General features: G+C 44.4%; 1 protein-coding gene and 1 pseudogene across 1 annotated transcript; one reads left to right on the top strand and one right to left on the bottom strand.

Annotated features, from left to right (window-relative positions):
• The first annotated feature begins 280 nt into the window (after positions 1–280).
• Positions 281–1,216, top strand: LOC115650721 (annotated as a pseudogene).
• A 9,078-nt stretch (positions 1,217–10,294) lies between these two features.
• On the bottom strand, positions 10,295–11,276 carry LOC115651587 (mas-related G-protein coupled receptor member H-like). The gene is given in 2 exon segments (XM_030562656.1): positions 10,295–10,633; positions 10,635–11,276. Coding segments are annotated over 2 exon segments (981 nt in total).
• Between the last annotated feature and the right edge of the window lie 5,643 nt (positions 11,277–16,919).

Below are 16,919 nucleotides of genomic sequence, written 5' to 3'. Positions count from 1 at the left end.
GAGCCATAAGAGACCAGGAAGCAAGTCCCATCCTTGCTACAGTCTGTATGTGTGACCTTGGACAAGTCATTTAGCTGCTCCATGCCTCAGTTTCCCATCTGCCCTACCTCATAGGGTTGTTGTGAGGACAAATTCATTAAATATTTTTAGGCGGTTAGGTGTTATGGTAATGAGGAATATATAAGTACCTTGGTTATCTAGAAGATAAATTGGGGCTCATCAGTTCTCTCTTTGGTCAATCAGGAAGAGTCAATCAGCAGATAACACCTGAGCAGACAAAATGGTTGGGGGAAATCACACCCTGGTGACTGAGTTTGTTCTCTCAGGATTAACAGAAAGCCCAGAGATGAAGGCCATCTGCTTTCTGCTCCTCTTAGTGATGTAGCTGATCACCTTGGTGGGAAACCTGGGATGATCATGTTGATCAGGGTCGACCCCCGGCTCCACACCCCTATGTACTATTTCCTCAGTAATTTGGATTTTGTGGATTTCTGCTACTCCTCAACCATCACCCCCAAGATGCTGGTGGATTTCCTAACTGAGAGGAGAGCCATTTCATTTGGTGGGTGCATCGCACAGCTGTTCTGTTTTGTGCTCACAGCGAGTGTTGAATGCCTCCTGTTGGCAGTGATGGCCTATGACCATTACGTGACCATCTGTAACCCACTACTCTATATGGTCATCATGTCCCGCAGAGTCTGTGCTCAGTTGGTGTCTGGCTTGTATCTCATTGGCTTTGTCCATGCACTGGCACAAACTATTTCCACCTTTCGACTGTCCTTCTGCAGCTCTAATGTCATCAATCATTATTTCTGTGACATCCTCCCACTGATACAGCTCTCCTGCTCTGATGCCTACAGCAATGAGATAGTGCTTTGTACCTTTGGTACATTTCACGGCATCATCACCTCATTGAAGATTCTGGTTTCCTATATCTATATCATCTCCACCATCCTGAGGATCCGCTCCACTAGGGGCAGACGCAAAGCCTTCTCCACCTGTGCCTTCCACCTGACAGCTGTCATGATATTCTATGGCACCACAGTCTTTATGTATGTCAGGCCAATTTCTAGTTACTCGCTGGACCGGGACAAAATAAATCTCAGTGTTCTACACAGTGGTGATCCCCATGCTGAATCCTCTTATCTACAACCTGAGGAACAAGGAGGTGGAGGATGCCCTGAAAAGGTTATTAGACCAAATAACAGTTTCTTGACAGGTGTCAGTGCACCAAAAATGTTGGTGAGATAATAAAGAAAAATCCTTGGGCTGAGTTTATTATTTTCTCTGTTTACTTCATGTAACTTTTGGGTATTGTCTGGTGTGAAAATCCATGGTAATCAGAAATTGAATAGACCTAAATTAAAGAGAATTGGATCACTTTTTCACCCTGAACCTGAACATTAAGATGAATGCAAGCATATCTGCTAACATACTTCAAGGAGCCTTCATGTACCTAATATATGAGGCACACATATGGCCTAAAGGAATAAGTACAGAAATGGAAGTCCTAAATTTGAACCACTGGCTGTATTTTGCTGCTTCATATAAAGCATTCATTAAAGACTCTTTATAAAGATTATAAAGATTCATTATTTATTTCAAGAGTGGAGCTGAGTCAAAATAAGAATTTCCACTCCTTCAGTGGAGATACTATGGTGCATCGTGGAATGTGTAGTCCAAGCAAGAAGCCAGGCCCATCGGAGAGAATAGGGTAATGAAGCACGCCAAATACAACTCCTATAAGTCTCCATGGCACCCTAGCCAGATGCAATATAGTGTCAAATTGACTTGAAACATTTTTTTTGTTGAGTTTAACCAACCAAAGTGTTTTGATTCAGGTTGTTGGAAAATCAACAAAATAATGGTAAAAAAAATGTCTACAACATCCATTTCTCACCAGCTCTACTCTTGACTTAACTTTGGAGAGGTAACATGGCATAGGGGTGCTAAACATTATTACATAGCCATTAACTGTGGGACTCTCTGCTGCTGGACAGTGCTGAAACATGTGGCTGAGCAAGAATATTTTTAAAGCTTATTATGAAACAATCCTCCCTTTAAGATGGAAAAAAGATGTGTTGACCCTAAGTATCATGAGGTAGAGATAGGCCCCTCGCAAACGCTACATGATATCTACTGGTGCTGGTACAATCTATACTGGGGGAAATTAGTCAAGTTACTTACCAAATCTGTGCTACAAAATTCCTCTATCTTACAAAATATTTGCACAGACCATGAATTCATATCCTACAGCTGGATTTTGTATGAGAGTCCTCTAAATACTAAAAGTGGAAATTATAATAGGATTCTTTCTTTCTTTCTTTTCTTTCTGTCTTCTAGGGATCCCATACTAGTCTTTACCATAAGACAATTGCATACATACACTCAATTAGCAGGTTTCAGAAGGGTAGCTGTGTTAGTCTGTATCAGTAAAAGCAATGAAGAGTCCTTGTGGCACGTTAAAGACTAACAAATTTATTTGGACATAAGCTTTTGTGGGATATAACCACTTCATCAGATGCATGGACTAGAAAATGCAGTAAGCAGGTATAAGTATACAGTACGTGAAAAGATGGGAGTTGCCTTACCAAGTGCAGGGGTCAAGGCTAATGAGGCCAATTCAATTAGGGTGGATGTGGCCCATTCCCAGCAGTTGACAAGAAGGTGGAGTATCAACAGAGGGAAAATTATTGTTTGTAGTGACACAGCCACCCCCAGTCTTCGTTCAGGCCTAATTTGATGGTGTCAAGTTTGCAAATTAATTCCAGTTCTGCAATTTCTCATTGAAGTCTGGTTTTGAAGATTTTTTGGTGATGAATGGCAACTTTTAAGTCTGTTATTGAATGTCCAGGGAGATTGAAGTGCTCTCCTACTATTTTTTGAATGTTACGATTCTTGATGTCTGATTTGTGTACATTTATTCTTTTGCATAGAGATTGTCTGGTTTGGCCAATTTACATGGCAGAGGCGCATTGCTGGGACATGATGGCATATATCACACTGGTAGATGTACAGGTGAATGAGCCCTTGATGGTGTGTCTGATGTGGTTGAGTTCTATGATGGTGTCCCTTGAATAAATATGCAGACAGAGATGGCAACGGGGTTTGTGGCAGGGGTTGGTTCCTGGATTAGTGTTTCTGTTCTGTGATGTGTAGTTGCTGGGGAGTATTTGCTTCAGATTAGGGGGCTGTCTGTAAGTGACGACTGACCTGTCTCCCAAGGTCTGTGAGAGTGATGGATCATCCTTCAGGATAGGTTGTAGATCCTTGATGATGCGCTTTAGAAGTTTTAGTTGGGGGCTGTTGGTGATGGCTAGTGGTTTCTGTTACTTTTTTTTGTTGGGCCTATCCTGTAATAGGTGACTTCTGGGTACCCTTCTGGCTCTGTTAATCTGTTTCTTCACTTCTCCAGGTGGGACTGTAGTTTTGAGCATGCCTGATAGAGATCCTGTAGGTGTTTGTCTCTGTCTGAGGGATTGGAGCAAATGCGGTTGTATCTGAGGGCTTGGCTGTAGACAATGGATCGTGTGATGTGGTCTGGATGAAAGCTGGAGACATGTAGGTAAGTCAGGGCTCAAAGGGTGTGTAAGTATAAATTTATTCCTATGCTTCTTCAGGGAGTTTCTTGAGCAGATGGTGCAGTTTCTTTTGGTACCCCTCAGAGAGATCGGAGGGTAATCAGAGGGTACTACAAGTCTCCAGCTAAATGCCTCCTGTCTCACTCCTACATACTTCTGTAAAATTACAGGAAACTGTACTAAGATCCAACCCATAGATTCAGCATGGATTACTCCTGGCAGCTGCAGGGCTGGACAGTTTCTCACTTGTGCTCAAGCTGGCTGCCAGTTTTGTACTCCTGATAGAACTCACTACTAATTGGTCAGGAGTTTCCAGCTTCTCATTAAGGGTGTATGTGTCCACATGCAGGAATGTCTGCCCTAATGAAGTCTTCCATACCAGCCCCATGGTTGCCAACTTCCTACCCTCCCTCTAGCGAGCTGAAATAGTAACTACTTCTTTGCAGAGAAGAAAAGAAAAGAAAAGAAGGTCACACTGTGAACTGGTAAGATTTTTTTTTTGTCAAAATGAGGTTTTCAACAAGTAATGTCATTTCTGTAAAAATCAAAATTTTTGAAAAATGTGTCGTCAAAAAAAAATTTGTTTAAAAAAATGAAACATTTTGATAATGTCAAAATGTCCAGTTTCAACATTTTTGGAGTGCAACATCATTTCAAACAACTTTTTTGAAAAAATATTGTTTTATATGAAAATTTTCAAACACTTTATGAAGGTCAAATCAATATGAAATGTTTCATTTTTTCCTGATATTCAATCTACATTTTCCCCTTCTTAATTTAATCTCATTACAGCAAGTTACCATTGAGAAGCACAATTGTAAATATAAAAATATAATGAGCAAGAAAACAGCCATGCAGTGGAGAAAGGCAGAGTCAGTGATGGCCAGGTTCAGGAGGTAGAAGATGACAGAGTTCCTCTTAATGAGAAAGCCAAGGAACCAGAAGACGATCCCATTCCTCAGCAGGCTGACCAGTCAGATGAGCTGAGAGATGGTCCTGATCACAAGTAGAGGAGTTACTGCTGTATTCCATGCAGGACAGTTAACCCTATGTTCAGATAGGTCCGTAACATTGTACCCACTGGAATTGTTGGGGAGTGAGCAGTCTCCCTGTCTCTTCTCTGTTGGAGGCAGGCTCATCATGATCAGCTCTGTCACCATGAAACCTCCACTGCTGGTCTTTTTCTCTGCCTCTTCTTCTTTCACCCCCACCCCCCAGAGGAGATGGATACGAATCAGTGACTGACATACCGAGGGTTGTGCCTGGCTAGTAATGGCAGCCCCACCCCAGCCTCAGGACATGCCCGGCTCCAGGTACCAGCCGAGCAAGCTCGTGCTTGGGGCGGCAGATTCTACTGGGAGGCATTCTACCCAATCCTAGGGGGGCAGAGCAGGTGTTTTTTATTTTTGGTTCCCTGATCTGGCAGCCCGCGTCCTTCCCTCCCATCCAGCCGGAGCGGTGCAGAGCCCTCCCGGCAGGTGGCGCGGAGGTCGGGGCTGCGGGGTGAGCGCCCGCTGAAGCTCTGGCCGCCCTCCTTCTCTCCCTCCCCCTCCTCCTCATTAGATCGCGTTCGCAGTCTGCAGCACAGGGAGTTCCCCTGAACCCTGGCTCTGGCTTTTTGTTTTGTTTTTTGTTCCTTGCTTTGCCGACCGTGCCATTTCTCCCTCCTCCCCCTGCTTTGCTGCTCCTGCCGCGCCATTTGTGGGTTTTTTCCCCTTCCCTGCTTTGCCGCTCCGCACAGTGTTGTTATTTATATTTTTCCCCCTGCTTTGCCGCTCTGGCCGTGCCGCAGCTTTTTTTTCCCCCTGTGCTTTTGCGCTCCAGCTGCGTCTTGTTTGTTTCCTGCCCTCCCCGCTTTGCTGCTCCAACCGTGCCATTTTTTTGGTTTTGTTCCCTCCTCCCCCCGCTTTGCTGCTCTGGCAGCCCCCCCTGCCCTTTTTTTTTTTTGCTTGGGGCAGCAAAAAAGCCAGAGCCGGCCCTGCTCAGGAGCAGGACTGTTGAGCCTGATTGATAGGTATTCAGGTAAACTGCGAGGGTATTTCTGGTGCAAAGGTGACTGAGCCAGTCTTTCTTCTCTGGGGACCTCAGGGCACAAAAGAACATGTGTTTCATGGAATCCCCTGATGAGAAATGAGTTTAGGGGAAGTCCTGGATTGTATGGAAGTGTTTGCTGCAGAATTTGTTTGAGCTCACTTGGGGGAGGCCAGGGCCAGATTAACCTTTTGTGTGCCTGGAGCCAAACGTATTTGTGGGCCCCCATGGAGGCAGTGGAGCATGGTGCAGGCAAGTCAGTCCCCAGAGCAAGGGGCCAGCCAGGGGCAATGGAGCATGGCATGGCAGGAGTGGCCCCACTATGCCCAGCCCAATGCAAGGGCACTATTTACAAACCAGCAGTTGCCAGATGCACAGTGGCCCACCTGGCCCTGTGCTGCCTGCATGCCCCTTTCCCTCGGGGGCAGGCCTATGCTCCACCACACAGCCCAACTCCCCTAGATTCCTTATGACCAGAGCCCTTCTGGACCCACTATGCCCAGCACCCTACCTAGATCCCTCCACAAATGCACAGCGACCTGCACAACACCACCACTGCTCACAGCCTCACCACAACTGCCCAGCACCCCCCACTCCCTAGTGCCCCAACACACACTCATATTTCTGACCCCTCATAGACCAGCAACCCCCGCCCCCAGACCCCTAAGAGACCCCTCCTCCACCCACTGCCTCCTGGCCACACTCACCAGCCTTGCTGGGAGGCAACTGTCTGCCAGGCTGAGCTGGCAGCACGGCCAGGGCTGGCCCCAGGTCAGGGAATTGCTCGAGCCCCTTGGGAGTGGTGCAATCAGTCAGGCCAGGGCCTGCCCCGGCCAGTCTCCCTGAGGACCCACTTGTCTGGAGAGGCCCAGCCAAGCCATCTCCTTTCCCCTCCACAGTCGTCCCCCCCCCACCGGCTGAGACCTGAGACTGGCCAGGCTTCTGCACTACTCCCAGGTGGATCAGCTCTGGGGAGACAGGTGGGGCCCCACAGACGGTGGGAAGCAGATACTGCCCGGAGACAGAGGTGTACTGGGGCAGAGAGAAGCAGGGGGGTGGGAACAGGGGCGAACAGGAGCCCTCAGCCTGCCAGCAGACAGGCTGAGAGGAACAAATGGTGGGCGGGGGAGCCAGCAAGGTCTCAGGGTGCAGTACAAGTGGAGCAGGCTGGGGGCCCTTCTGAGCATTGGCCTGGCTCCATGGCACCACTGGTGCCATTGTAAACCCAGCACTAAGGGGAGCCCAGGGCTAGGATGGCAGGTGAGCTGTGGATCAGGATTGAGGGGCATCAACAGATTGTGAGAGGGCAGGAGATCCCAGGGCTGAGATATCAGGGGGCTGAAGGTCATCAGTAGAGGTAAGATGAAGTAGCCCAGAACTGGACTAGCAGGAGAGTACATATTGAGATTCAGAGCTGTGTATGAGGAGCCCAGGACTGGAATAGCAGGGAGCTGAAAGTCAGGACTGAGTGGTATTAGCAGGGCTGTGGGGAGTGGGAACCCAGGGGCTGGTATTTCAGAGGAACTGAGGGTCAGATTTCAGGAGCACACAGTCACATACAAGTTGGAGTGCCCTTTAGGGCTGACTGGACCCAATCGCACAAGCCACACACCCCCTTAGTTTCTCCTTTATGTAAGTCTAAAGGGTTCAACTTATACCAAGCTACTGTAAATTCATCATTACCTTCTGAATTACGCAGTACCACAGCTGGGAACACAATCCAATGGACTGCAGTAGTTCACAGGGTATGTCTACACTACTACTAAATTAGGTCAATCTTATAGAAGTCAATTTTTAGAAATTGATTTTATACAGTCGATTGCACATGTCCACACTAAATGCATTAAGTCAAATTAAGTTGGCTACAATTGCTAGCATTTACTTACAGAGCAGTGCATTGTGGGTAGCTATCCCACAGTTCCAGAAGTCTCTGCTGCCTGTTGGAATTCTGGGTTAAACTCCCATTGCCTGATGGGGCAAAAACATTGTTGCGGGTGGTTTGGGGTACATGTCATCAGTCGCCCCTCCCTCTGTGAAAGCAACAGCAGACAATCGTTTTGCGCCAGACACCAGGAGGATTAGAAGAGCACAGCAAGGCATGCTGCGCATCAGAGATGCTTTGAAAACCAGTTTCATGACTGGCCAGGCTTCCATGTGACAGTTGTGTTTGTTCTTGATGCAAACCTGCCCCCTTTGCTGATTTTAATTCCCTGTAAGCCAACCACTCTCCCCGCTTTGAAAAAAGTAACTATTGTTTTGAAACCATGCATTCTTTCTTTATTAATTAAAGAAAATGAGAAAATGGATGAGGTAGCTTGGGTGGGGTGAGGGAGGAGGAAAGGACAAGGCCACATTGCTTATTGTAGCCACACTAAAAATCAAACTGTTTGAATGACAGCCTTCTGTTGCTTGGGTCATCCTCTGCAGTGGAGTGGCTGGGTGCCTGGAACCTCCCGCCATGCATTCTTGTGGATCTGGGTGAGGAGGCTATGGGACATGGGGAGGAGGGCATAACTGTGGATGCAGTGGGGTCTGTGCTCTTGCTGGCTTTCCTGCAGTTCCAACAGATGCTTCATCATGTCCATTTGCTCCCCCAACAGACCCATCATCATGTCTGTTTGCTCCCACATTAGCCTCAGCATTGTGTCCTGCCTCTGCTCTTTGTGCTCATTAAATCTTTCCTGCCACTGAATGCCTCCATGCATTAAGCTGTGCCCTATCAGTACAGGAGGACTGCAAGAGCTTGGAAAACATGTCATCACGAGTGCGTTTTTTTTGCATTCTAATCTGCGATAATGTCAGGGATGGAGATGATAGGGGGAGTGTAGAAACATTCTACGCTCTATGATTCAGAGGGGACTGCATGGTCACCTGTGCTGCTGAGTTTGCCATGCTGACCAAACAGGAAATGAAATTTAAAAGTTCCTGAGGCTTTGTCCTGTTTACCTGGTTAGTGCATTGGAGTTCAAAGTGCTGTCCAGAGCAGTCACAATGGAGCACTCTGGGATAGTTCCTGGAGCCAATAGTGTTGATTTGCTTCTGCACTACCCCAAATTCAATTTTAATGCTACTTCCCTTGCCAGGGAGGAGTACAAAGTTGATTTTAAGAGCCCTTTAGGTTGATGGAAGGGGGTTCATGGTATCATAGATTATTAGGATTGGAAGGGACCTCAGGAGATCATCTAGTCTAACCCCCTGCTCAAAGGAGGAGTAATCCCCAAATCCCCACTTCAAGGATTGAACTCACAGCCCTGGGTTTATGCTGGCCAATGTTCAAACCACTGAGCTCTCTCTCCCTCCCAGTTGGGGCTGGTTGTGTGGACACATTCGGTTTTAAATTTGATCTATCCCCGTAGCGTAGACCAAGCCCCAGTGTCCTTACACACACTAGGGGACTGCAAGGGTCAACAGGCAAGCAATAAGCCCATGGGATCTCTTGTGGCTGTGAGAGTGATTATGAACCCAGAGCAGGGCTCTAGGTACTCTTGATTTCTGCTCCCAGAGTTGGCCACTGCCTCACTTTGCATTTTTGAATAAGGGTTTGTCTACACCTGAGAATTAATCCAGAATAAGGTAGGGTGAGAATTTAAAGTGGATTAACTATTCTTGGTTAACTCCTTGTGTGGATGCTCTTATTCTGGAATAAGTGTGCCTTCAACTGAATTAGTTTAATTCACTTCCAAACTAGATTAAACTAGTTTGAAGTAAGGCATTTATTCCAGAATACGATAATCCACACACACTTCATCAGGAATAGCAATTCCAGAATAACTCCCTGTATAGACAAACCCTTAGTCATCCCTCTTTTTTCTGCCTCCTGTTCCCTGTTTGGAAAGTGGAGGAAATCATCATTTCCTACAGAGCTGTTCTGAGAGTTAAAATGTGCATAGCACATTGTAAGTGCACAGAGTGTGTAGTCTTAGAGAACCAATCATAGGAGTGTGTTTGTAGCAAATTATGTATTGTTGTTAAAAATTATCAGTGAAACCAGGCTCAATCATTTTTGATGATTCTCATCCAACTCCAGATGTCATGAAATTATTGCCTGATGTACAGCCACCTGCTTCTTGCAACAGTTGCCTGTGAGGACTAGTATGCTTTGTTGTACCTCTCATCTCCCTTGTCCATTGTGCTTTTTAATTACAATAATGCACATGCAAGTATCTTTTCTCAGCAGCCGGGACCAATGAATAAGAAATATTAAATTGGAAATATTAAACCCAGTGGCATCTGATGCTGCTGTATTTTATCACTGATAAATTCTGAACGAGATGGGAGCACAATGCAGCAGTGTGAAAAACATATTAGAGGGCGAATTTACTTTTAATTACCTTTATAATTTAACCAGGGAAAGGTAAACAAACAGTAAAACAATGAAAAAATTCCCTCACTTCCATTGCCCATTGGAAAACAATTACATAAACTGTTGGATGGTGGGGAAGAGCCTATAATTTCAAATCAAAACATTTTGTTGGTGCTGAAATTTTTGAATGAAAAATTTTGATTGCCAACAAAACCCTGTTTTCCAATGAAAAAATATTTTGCTGGAAATTTTTTTGGCTCGCTCTATTTCTCATTTATTAAAGTGCTGTAGCATTAAGTGGAATCTTGCAAGGGTAGCATCATTAACTTTGAAGATCTACCAGGCCTTGCACATGCTCTGTAAGATTCTGAGTGGCTGGCTATTTTACTTGTTTGGTGGGCCTTTTCTCTTGTGGACCAGCCTTCTCATTGAAGATTCTCTGGAAAACCTCCCTGAGGGGCTCTCTCAATTGCTGTTTTCCATGTCTCCCGATTAAGAAGTAGAGGAAGGAGTTAATGCTGCTGTTCATGCAGGGCAGCAGGATAACTAAAGACATGACAAAGAGGTGTATCATGGAGTGATTAAGGAAGGCCATCAGCACTATGACTCTTGGTGGAAGGGCGAACATGAGGAAGAAAAGGATGGTGACCATAATGACAATATAGAGCTTTGTTGATTAGCGTCGATGTGAGCTACACCGGACCTTGATGAACAGGGTCTAGGCTGGATAGAACCATGAGTGGAGTGAAAATTAGGAAACTCAAGACACAGCTGAATATGGTCATTTTGGAACAGTCATAGTCATTGATGCAGAAATAGCACTCCAGTCGAGTCACCAGGATGGAGAGAGCCCAGAGCAGAGCACACACAATGGAAGACAGGTTTTTTGGATGGTGACATCGGTACCAGATGGGGTAAAGGACGGACAGACATCTGTGAATGCTGATGTCTGTCAGGAGATACAGACCAGTGTTGTATATAAACAGCGCCACCCACTGGATTGCCTCTATGACGACAAACCCTACAAGAAAGTCCATATGTAAATATAAGATGATAATAATCAAGAAGGCAACCATGCACAGGAGGAAACCAAAGTCAGCAATAGCCAAGTTGAGGATGTAGATGGTGAAGGGTTCCTTCTTAACGGGGAAGCCGAGGAACCAAAGAACCATCCCGTTCCCCACCAGTCCAACCAGGCAAATGAAAAGAGAAATAGAGCTGATCACAACTATTGGAATGAAACATCGATCCTGATCTTCAGCTAGGTCTGTGTCATTAAAGCTACTGGAATCATTAAATAATATGTAATAATGCAAGCTTATCTTTTCAGGAAGCGGGGACGTCATGATAAGCTCAGTCATATTGAAACCTCTGCTGTGGAATGACAATTTCCAGCTCCCTCTTTATCTCTCTCTCATAAACACACCTGCAAATAGAGATAAGAGGGATGTGTATTAGTGACTCTGGATCATGGTGGGAACTCGGATTTGCTAGTAATTAGTGCCTCTTCCTGAAATATCCGGATACCAATAAGCATTTATTAGAAATATACACAGAGATAAATATAAAAGGGAGAAATTAGAGGATTTTTGGTGCAGAGGGTGACAAGGCTGGTCTTCCTTCTTTGGAAATCTCAGGGCAAAAGATAAAATGAATGTCAGAGACTGCAGTCCCAAGAAGATCAGGAGTGAGGTGGCAGAGCTGTGTGTGTATATTGTGGGGAGATCAGGATTGGAATAGAAGCAGGGCTGCAGTTCAGAATTGAGAGATATTGGAAGAGGAGGGGGCAGGGAGCCCAAGGTGGCAGTAGCAGGAGCGGTTTTTTGAGTTAGGATTAAAGCACATTGGCAGGACAGGGGCAAAGCCCAGATCTGGAATAGCAGAGGGCTGCGCGGGGTGGGTGGGTGTAGGATTGAGGGGCATGGGCAGAGCTGTGGGAATGGAAGAGAACATAGAAAACATCAGAGGGCTGAAAAGAGGATAATTTTCACCCACAAAATGCTCACCTTCCTTCTGATGCTCTGAGGTTTGAATGACAGTTTTGCAGAAGCTCTGGTAAAGCAAATCTGTTAGAGAAATTCCTTACCTCTAGCTTCTTATCAGTTGCTCCGTGCAGAATCAATTACTTGAACGTTTTGCAACACTGTAATTGTTATTAAGAGACTCAGAAGTACCCTGTAATTTTCTGTTCCATGTCCAACAAGTCAATCCAGCCCTAAATCCTGGCCCCAAATGCCATATTCACAATATGTAGAGCCAGACACAGCAATCTTTCCATCATGATTTCTTCTCTTTGTTACTGAAAGGTCTCATAAAGTTGATAACAGGGCTCTGCTATTTTAATTGCTTCCTATCTCCTTTTTATGGGCAAAGAACACTGACTGAGCAGGTTTCCTAAAGAAATGGAGAGCCACTTGAAAAATCAAGGCCACAAAATATTCCGAGGAAATTTCATAACTGGTCTGAGAGCATCTGACCTTGCAAGCTAACAGCCAGTGTCTCACATCCCATTGCTGAGTGAATCAATTGAGAACCTAGCAAAGAACCACCTCCAACTCCTCCCATCCACTGTCAACATCAGGGAACCCTGCTGGCTGGGGACATTACACAGATACAGCATTGGTCACAGTCATGAGAGACGTCCTCTTCTCATGCACAACAGACATTCAGCCATACTTACATTGCTGGATCAGTAGTTTTTTTATATCTTCAATCATGGAACACTGATCTCTCATGTTGGAAGGGATAGTGGAAATAGAACTGGGCAAAATTTTTCTGCCAAAACTTTTATTTTCAGTATTTTGTGTCAGTTTCACCAAATCATTCCAACCATCTTTTTGATTCATTCAAAATTTCAGAAACACTTATTTTTAGTTTATTATTTTTTCCTCAATTTTTAGGAATTGCCAGTGAATTATTCACACGTTTCTAAGTGGAAATGCTTTCAATGTCAAATGCAATGTAATATCACACATCATGTTGTTTACAAGTTTCAGAACTATACATGTAATGATTCCACTTAGAGACATCTGCAGAGATAGAACCCAGGACCATCAGCAAAAGCACTTGAGTTAGAGGAATAATTCATGCAGCTGGAAGTAGCAAGCTGCTTTCCTCTATGTTGCCCTGTCACTAGAGGGAGACATGCCTACCCAATGTGTAGAACACAGCTAATTTACCTGCATACTGACAGATAGGTTGAAGATATTCTGCAGGATTACTTGCCTTGCATCCCACATCCCTTCTGGATTGCAGTAGTACAGTTTTTCTGCGTATCTCATAAGGTTGACAATGAAAGACTTCCTCTCCTGCATTTGCCTGCAGGGAAAACCCTTAGTCCACACAACTTGGCTCTGACCTACCATGCAGCCTAGTGCCTCAGGAGCTAATCTTTACTGTCTTTATTATATAAAGGGGATTTGATTGCTCCTGTTGAGCAAGAGGGAAGGCACTTTGCAAATCTATTGGCTTTAAGGAGGTCAGTGATTGTTCCTGGGTCCAAGACTGGGCATCACATTCAAGTGTCCATTGATTGTAGATATGCGGATGAGAATATATCAGGAAACTATAAACAGTTCCTCACCCGCAAGACCCATCTATACTAAGAAAATCACTCCCTTCCTATCTCAAGCCTCAAAACTCCCTCTTCAGCTGATTTAGGGATAGATTGTGACATGGGTTACATACCATGCAGGGAAATGAGGACTCCCCAATTTACGCCCCTTCTGGGAAGACTGGACATTGGCTCCAGATGCACCGGAGTGAGTAGGTGTTGTACATCCACTACTGTCTGCTGGAGGAGGTGAGACAGCTGTGCCAATGTGAGAGGCAGGCTGTATGCCAGAATTTTCTGGCTCGTATACGCAAATTGCTATCTTTACAGAAGAAGGGGTAAGCAAGGGAGGGATTGTGTCTCAGTGGTATCTCTAAGGCACATGACTGCCTGGGACAACTTACAGAGGTGATGTAGCTTACATGCAAATCCTCACTAAAGGCTGGGCTTAAAGACACAATATAGCTCTTATGGAAGATGTCTAAGGAAAGTCCTAGCAGGTACAGGGCCTTCTCCCTACCTCTATCATCAGATTTCACAGTGCAGTCAATACAAACCAATACAAGAGCTATACAAGAAGATGCTTAAAAAGATGGATTCCCACACATATGGTAATACAGAATGTCCTCTGTTATGGTGCCTCCCATAAGGCTTTGTGGAATATGCTTATGATTGTATGACATAACTGGAATATGTTTTAGGCTACATATGCCATGTAACGTATCTCTGTAAAGGTTATGATCTACTGAATGTATTCATCCTATTTGTATGCATGTATCATTTTTGTATTTGAAGTTATGAATATTGGCTGTGTACTGCCTTGATTTTAACTAGCCTAGTAGAACATTTGGTCAGCTCCTTGAGAAAAGTGCAAATTAAGTGCCCAGTCAAAAACCACTTAAGCTAACAATGAACTTGGAGATGGCACAATCCACATCTAAACCTTCCCAGGAATGTTGCTTGGCTGGTAAAAACTGAGTCATGCATGGATATATGACTTGTTCATGTGACTCCAAAACTCTTCTTAAGGTTGGACTTTGCATAGGAGTGAGGAGGAGGTCTCCACCCACAAGAGAAAGTCTACTTAAACCCCTCGGATACCCCTCCATTTAGTCTTCAGCTCAGGGCCGCCCAGAAGATTCAGGAGGCCTGGGGCAAAGCAATTTTGGGGGCCCCTTCCATAAAAAAAAGTTGCAATACTATAGAATACTGTATTCTTGTGGAGGCCCCTGTGGGGCTTGGGGAAAATTGCCCCACTTGCCCCCTGGGAAAAATAAACATTTGAAAACCTTCCGCATCTCAGCACAAACCCAGTTTTGAGAAAATTTCTTTTCAAGTCACCTTTACAAGGTGTCACTGATTCTCAGCATCAGCTAGTGCTAAAAGGCACTAAACCTCATTAAAAAGATTGGACAAATATTTTCTGTCAAAACATTTTTTGGATCAAAAACTAGGGTTTTTTAAAAAGCAGAAAAAATCACGGACAATGTCTGCTTTCCTTTAAAATTTCTTGTGTTTTTTTTTAATTGAAAAGCTGAAATAAGTCTGCCAAAACCTGAACATGATTTGGGGTTTCAGAAGTGTGTGGCCAAATATTTGCTGCTTGCTGTGTTTAATTGTTTAAAGAAACAATAAAGAAATTCTGCTTAAAAAAATCCAAAACTTTTGAATTTTAATGGAGTTAGATGGCTTGCCTCCTTGATCTTCTCTGGCAAAAGCACACACAACAACAGACAGACAAAGAGTTTCCGCCCTCCCAAATTTGAAAGTATCTTGTCTCCGTATTGGTCCTGTTGGTCACATGTCAGCTAGGTTATGTGATCTTCTTAACCCTTTACAGGTAAAAGAGGAATTAACCCTTAACTATATGTTTATGACACACTCTAAAAGCTTATCAGATGTCACCGCTCAATCTGATGGGGGACCCAGTAAGTCAAAGTCCTTCCAGCCCTTCTGGAAGGGTTGCCTCTTTGGTCAGAAGGACTTGTCTGCTTGCTGAATCAAAAGAAGGCCCTGAGTCAGTTTAAATGCAGACTTTTTATGTCAAACATCCTTTCTTAGTCAGTTGGTCTATGGAAGACCTAGTTTGAACTGGTTTATGCAAGTGTCCCCAGGCATGGTACCTCTCTGGAGGTTTTTACAACCTGAGTGATTCACCTTAAATCACCATCCACTGCTTTTAGTTCCTGGAGGAGCTGTGGTATCATTCCCCCTCACTCTCCTCCACTGCCCCAAGTTGCATACAGTCTCTGGCCCACAGTGGTACATAAACCATTCATAAGCTTAATACAGTATATATCCCCAGAGATACTGCACAAGGTTGCAACATATGTCATAACAACCTAGTATGATATTAGTCTCTTTTGTAGCTGCATCATATTGTTGACATATTCACTTTGTGATTCACTATAATCCTCAGATTCTGTCCAGCAGTACTATTGCCTAGCTGGTTATTCCCCATTTTGTAGTTATGCATTTGATTTTTCATTCCTAAGTGTAGTACTTTGCACTTGTTTTTACTGAATTTCATCTGCTGATTTCAGACCAATCCTCCAATTTATCAAGGGCATTTCAAATTCTAATCCTGTCCTCCAAAGTGCTTTCAACCCCTCCCAGCCTGATGTCATCTGCAAATTGCATAAGTGAACTTTCAACTGTATTATCCGATTGATTTATGAAAATATTGAATAGTACTGGACCCCTGTGGGACCTGCTGGACACACTTCCCCAGTCTGAAAGCGTATCATTGATAACCATTCCTTGATTATTGTCCTTCAACCAGTTTTTCACCCACTATTTCACCTACCTTCACATGACTGAGCCATAGAAGGCAGGCCAAGCACATACTTGGCTAAAATAATGGAGAAAAATCTTGTGGTTAATCTGAAGAGCAGAAACACTATTTTTCTTCTTTGCCCAAGGAGTGACTCAGTTATAGGTCAGAAGGAGGAATGTGCTGATGCCATCCAGCAAAAGTAACAGTTTCAGTCAGATATCTAGGCACTGAGACAGAGGCTGGGTGAGAAGCTAAGAGTTAAGGTAAGCAAGCTATATTTAGCAGGTGCCCCCTATGAGACTGAATTCAGGCCAGTGGGCCATTCAGGCTAGGTATAAGGAACATACAGAAGCCTGTGCGGTTACAAATAAAGCTGGGTGATGTTTTTTGTTCAATCAAAACAACATTTAAGAAAAATGTGTAGTAAAATGTTGTTTCATTCAACTTTTGTTTTCCACTTAAATTAGAGTCTTTAAAAATGGTTTTCATTGAGCTTTTCCTCTCTTGGGCTTTCCTTCTCCTGGCCTCCTTTTCCTTCTCAGGGCGGGGAGAGAAAAAGGTAAAGAGGGAGAAAAAGGAGGCGGGGTAGAGGGGTAACAACAAATTGAAAACCTTGGAGGCTTCTTGTTTCACCAAGAAGCAGAAAAACAAAAACAAACAAACAGATAAAAACCC

This window comes from Gopherus evgoodei, chromosome 4 (genome assembly GCF_007399415.2).
Source record: "Gopherus evgoodei ecotype Sinaloan lineage chromosome 4, rGopEvg1_v1.p, whole genome shotgun sequence".
NCBI lineage: Eukaryota > Metazoa > Chordata > Testudines > Testudinidae > Gopherus > Gopherus evgoodei.
This window is presented reverse-complemented; position numbering and strand designations above follow the sequence as displayed.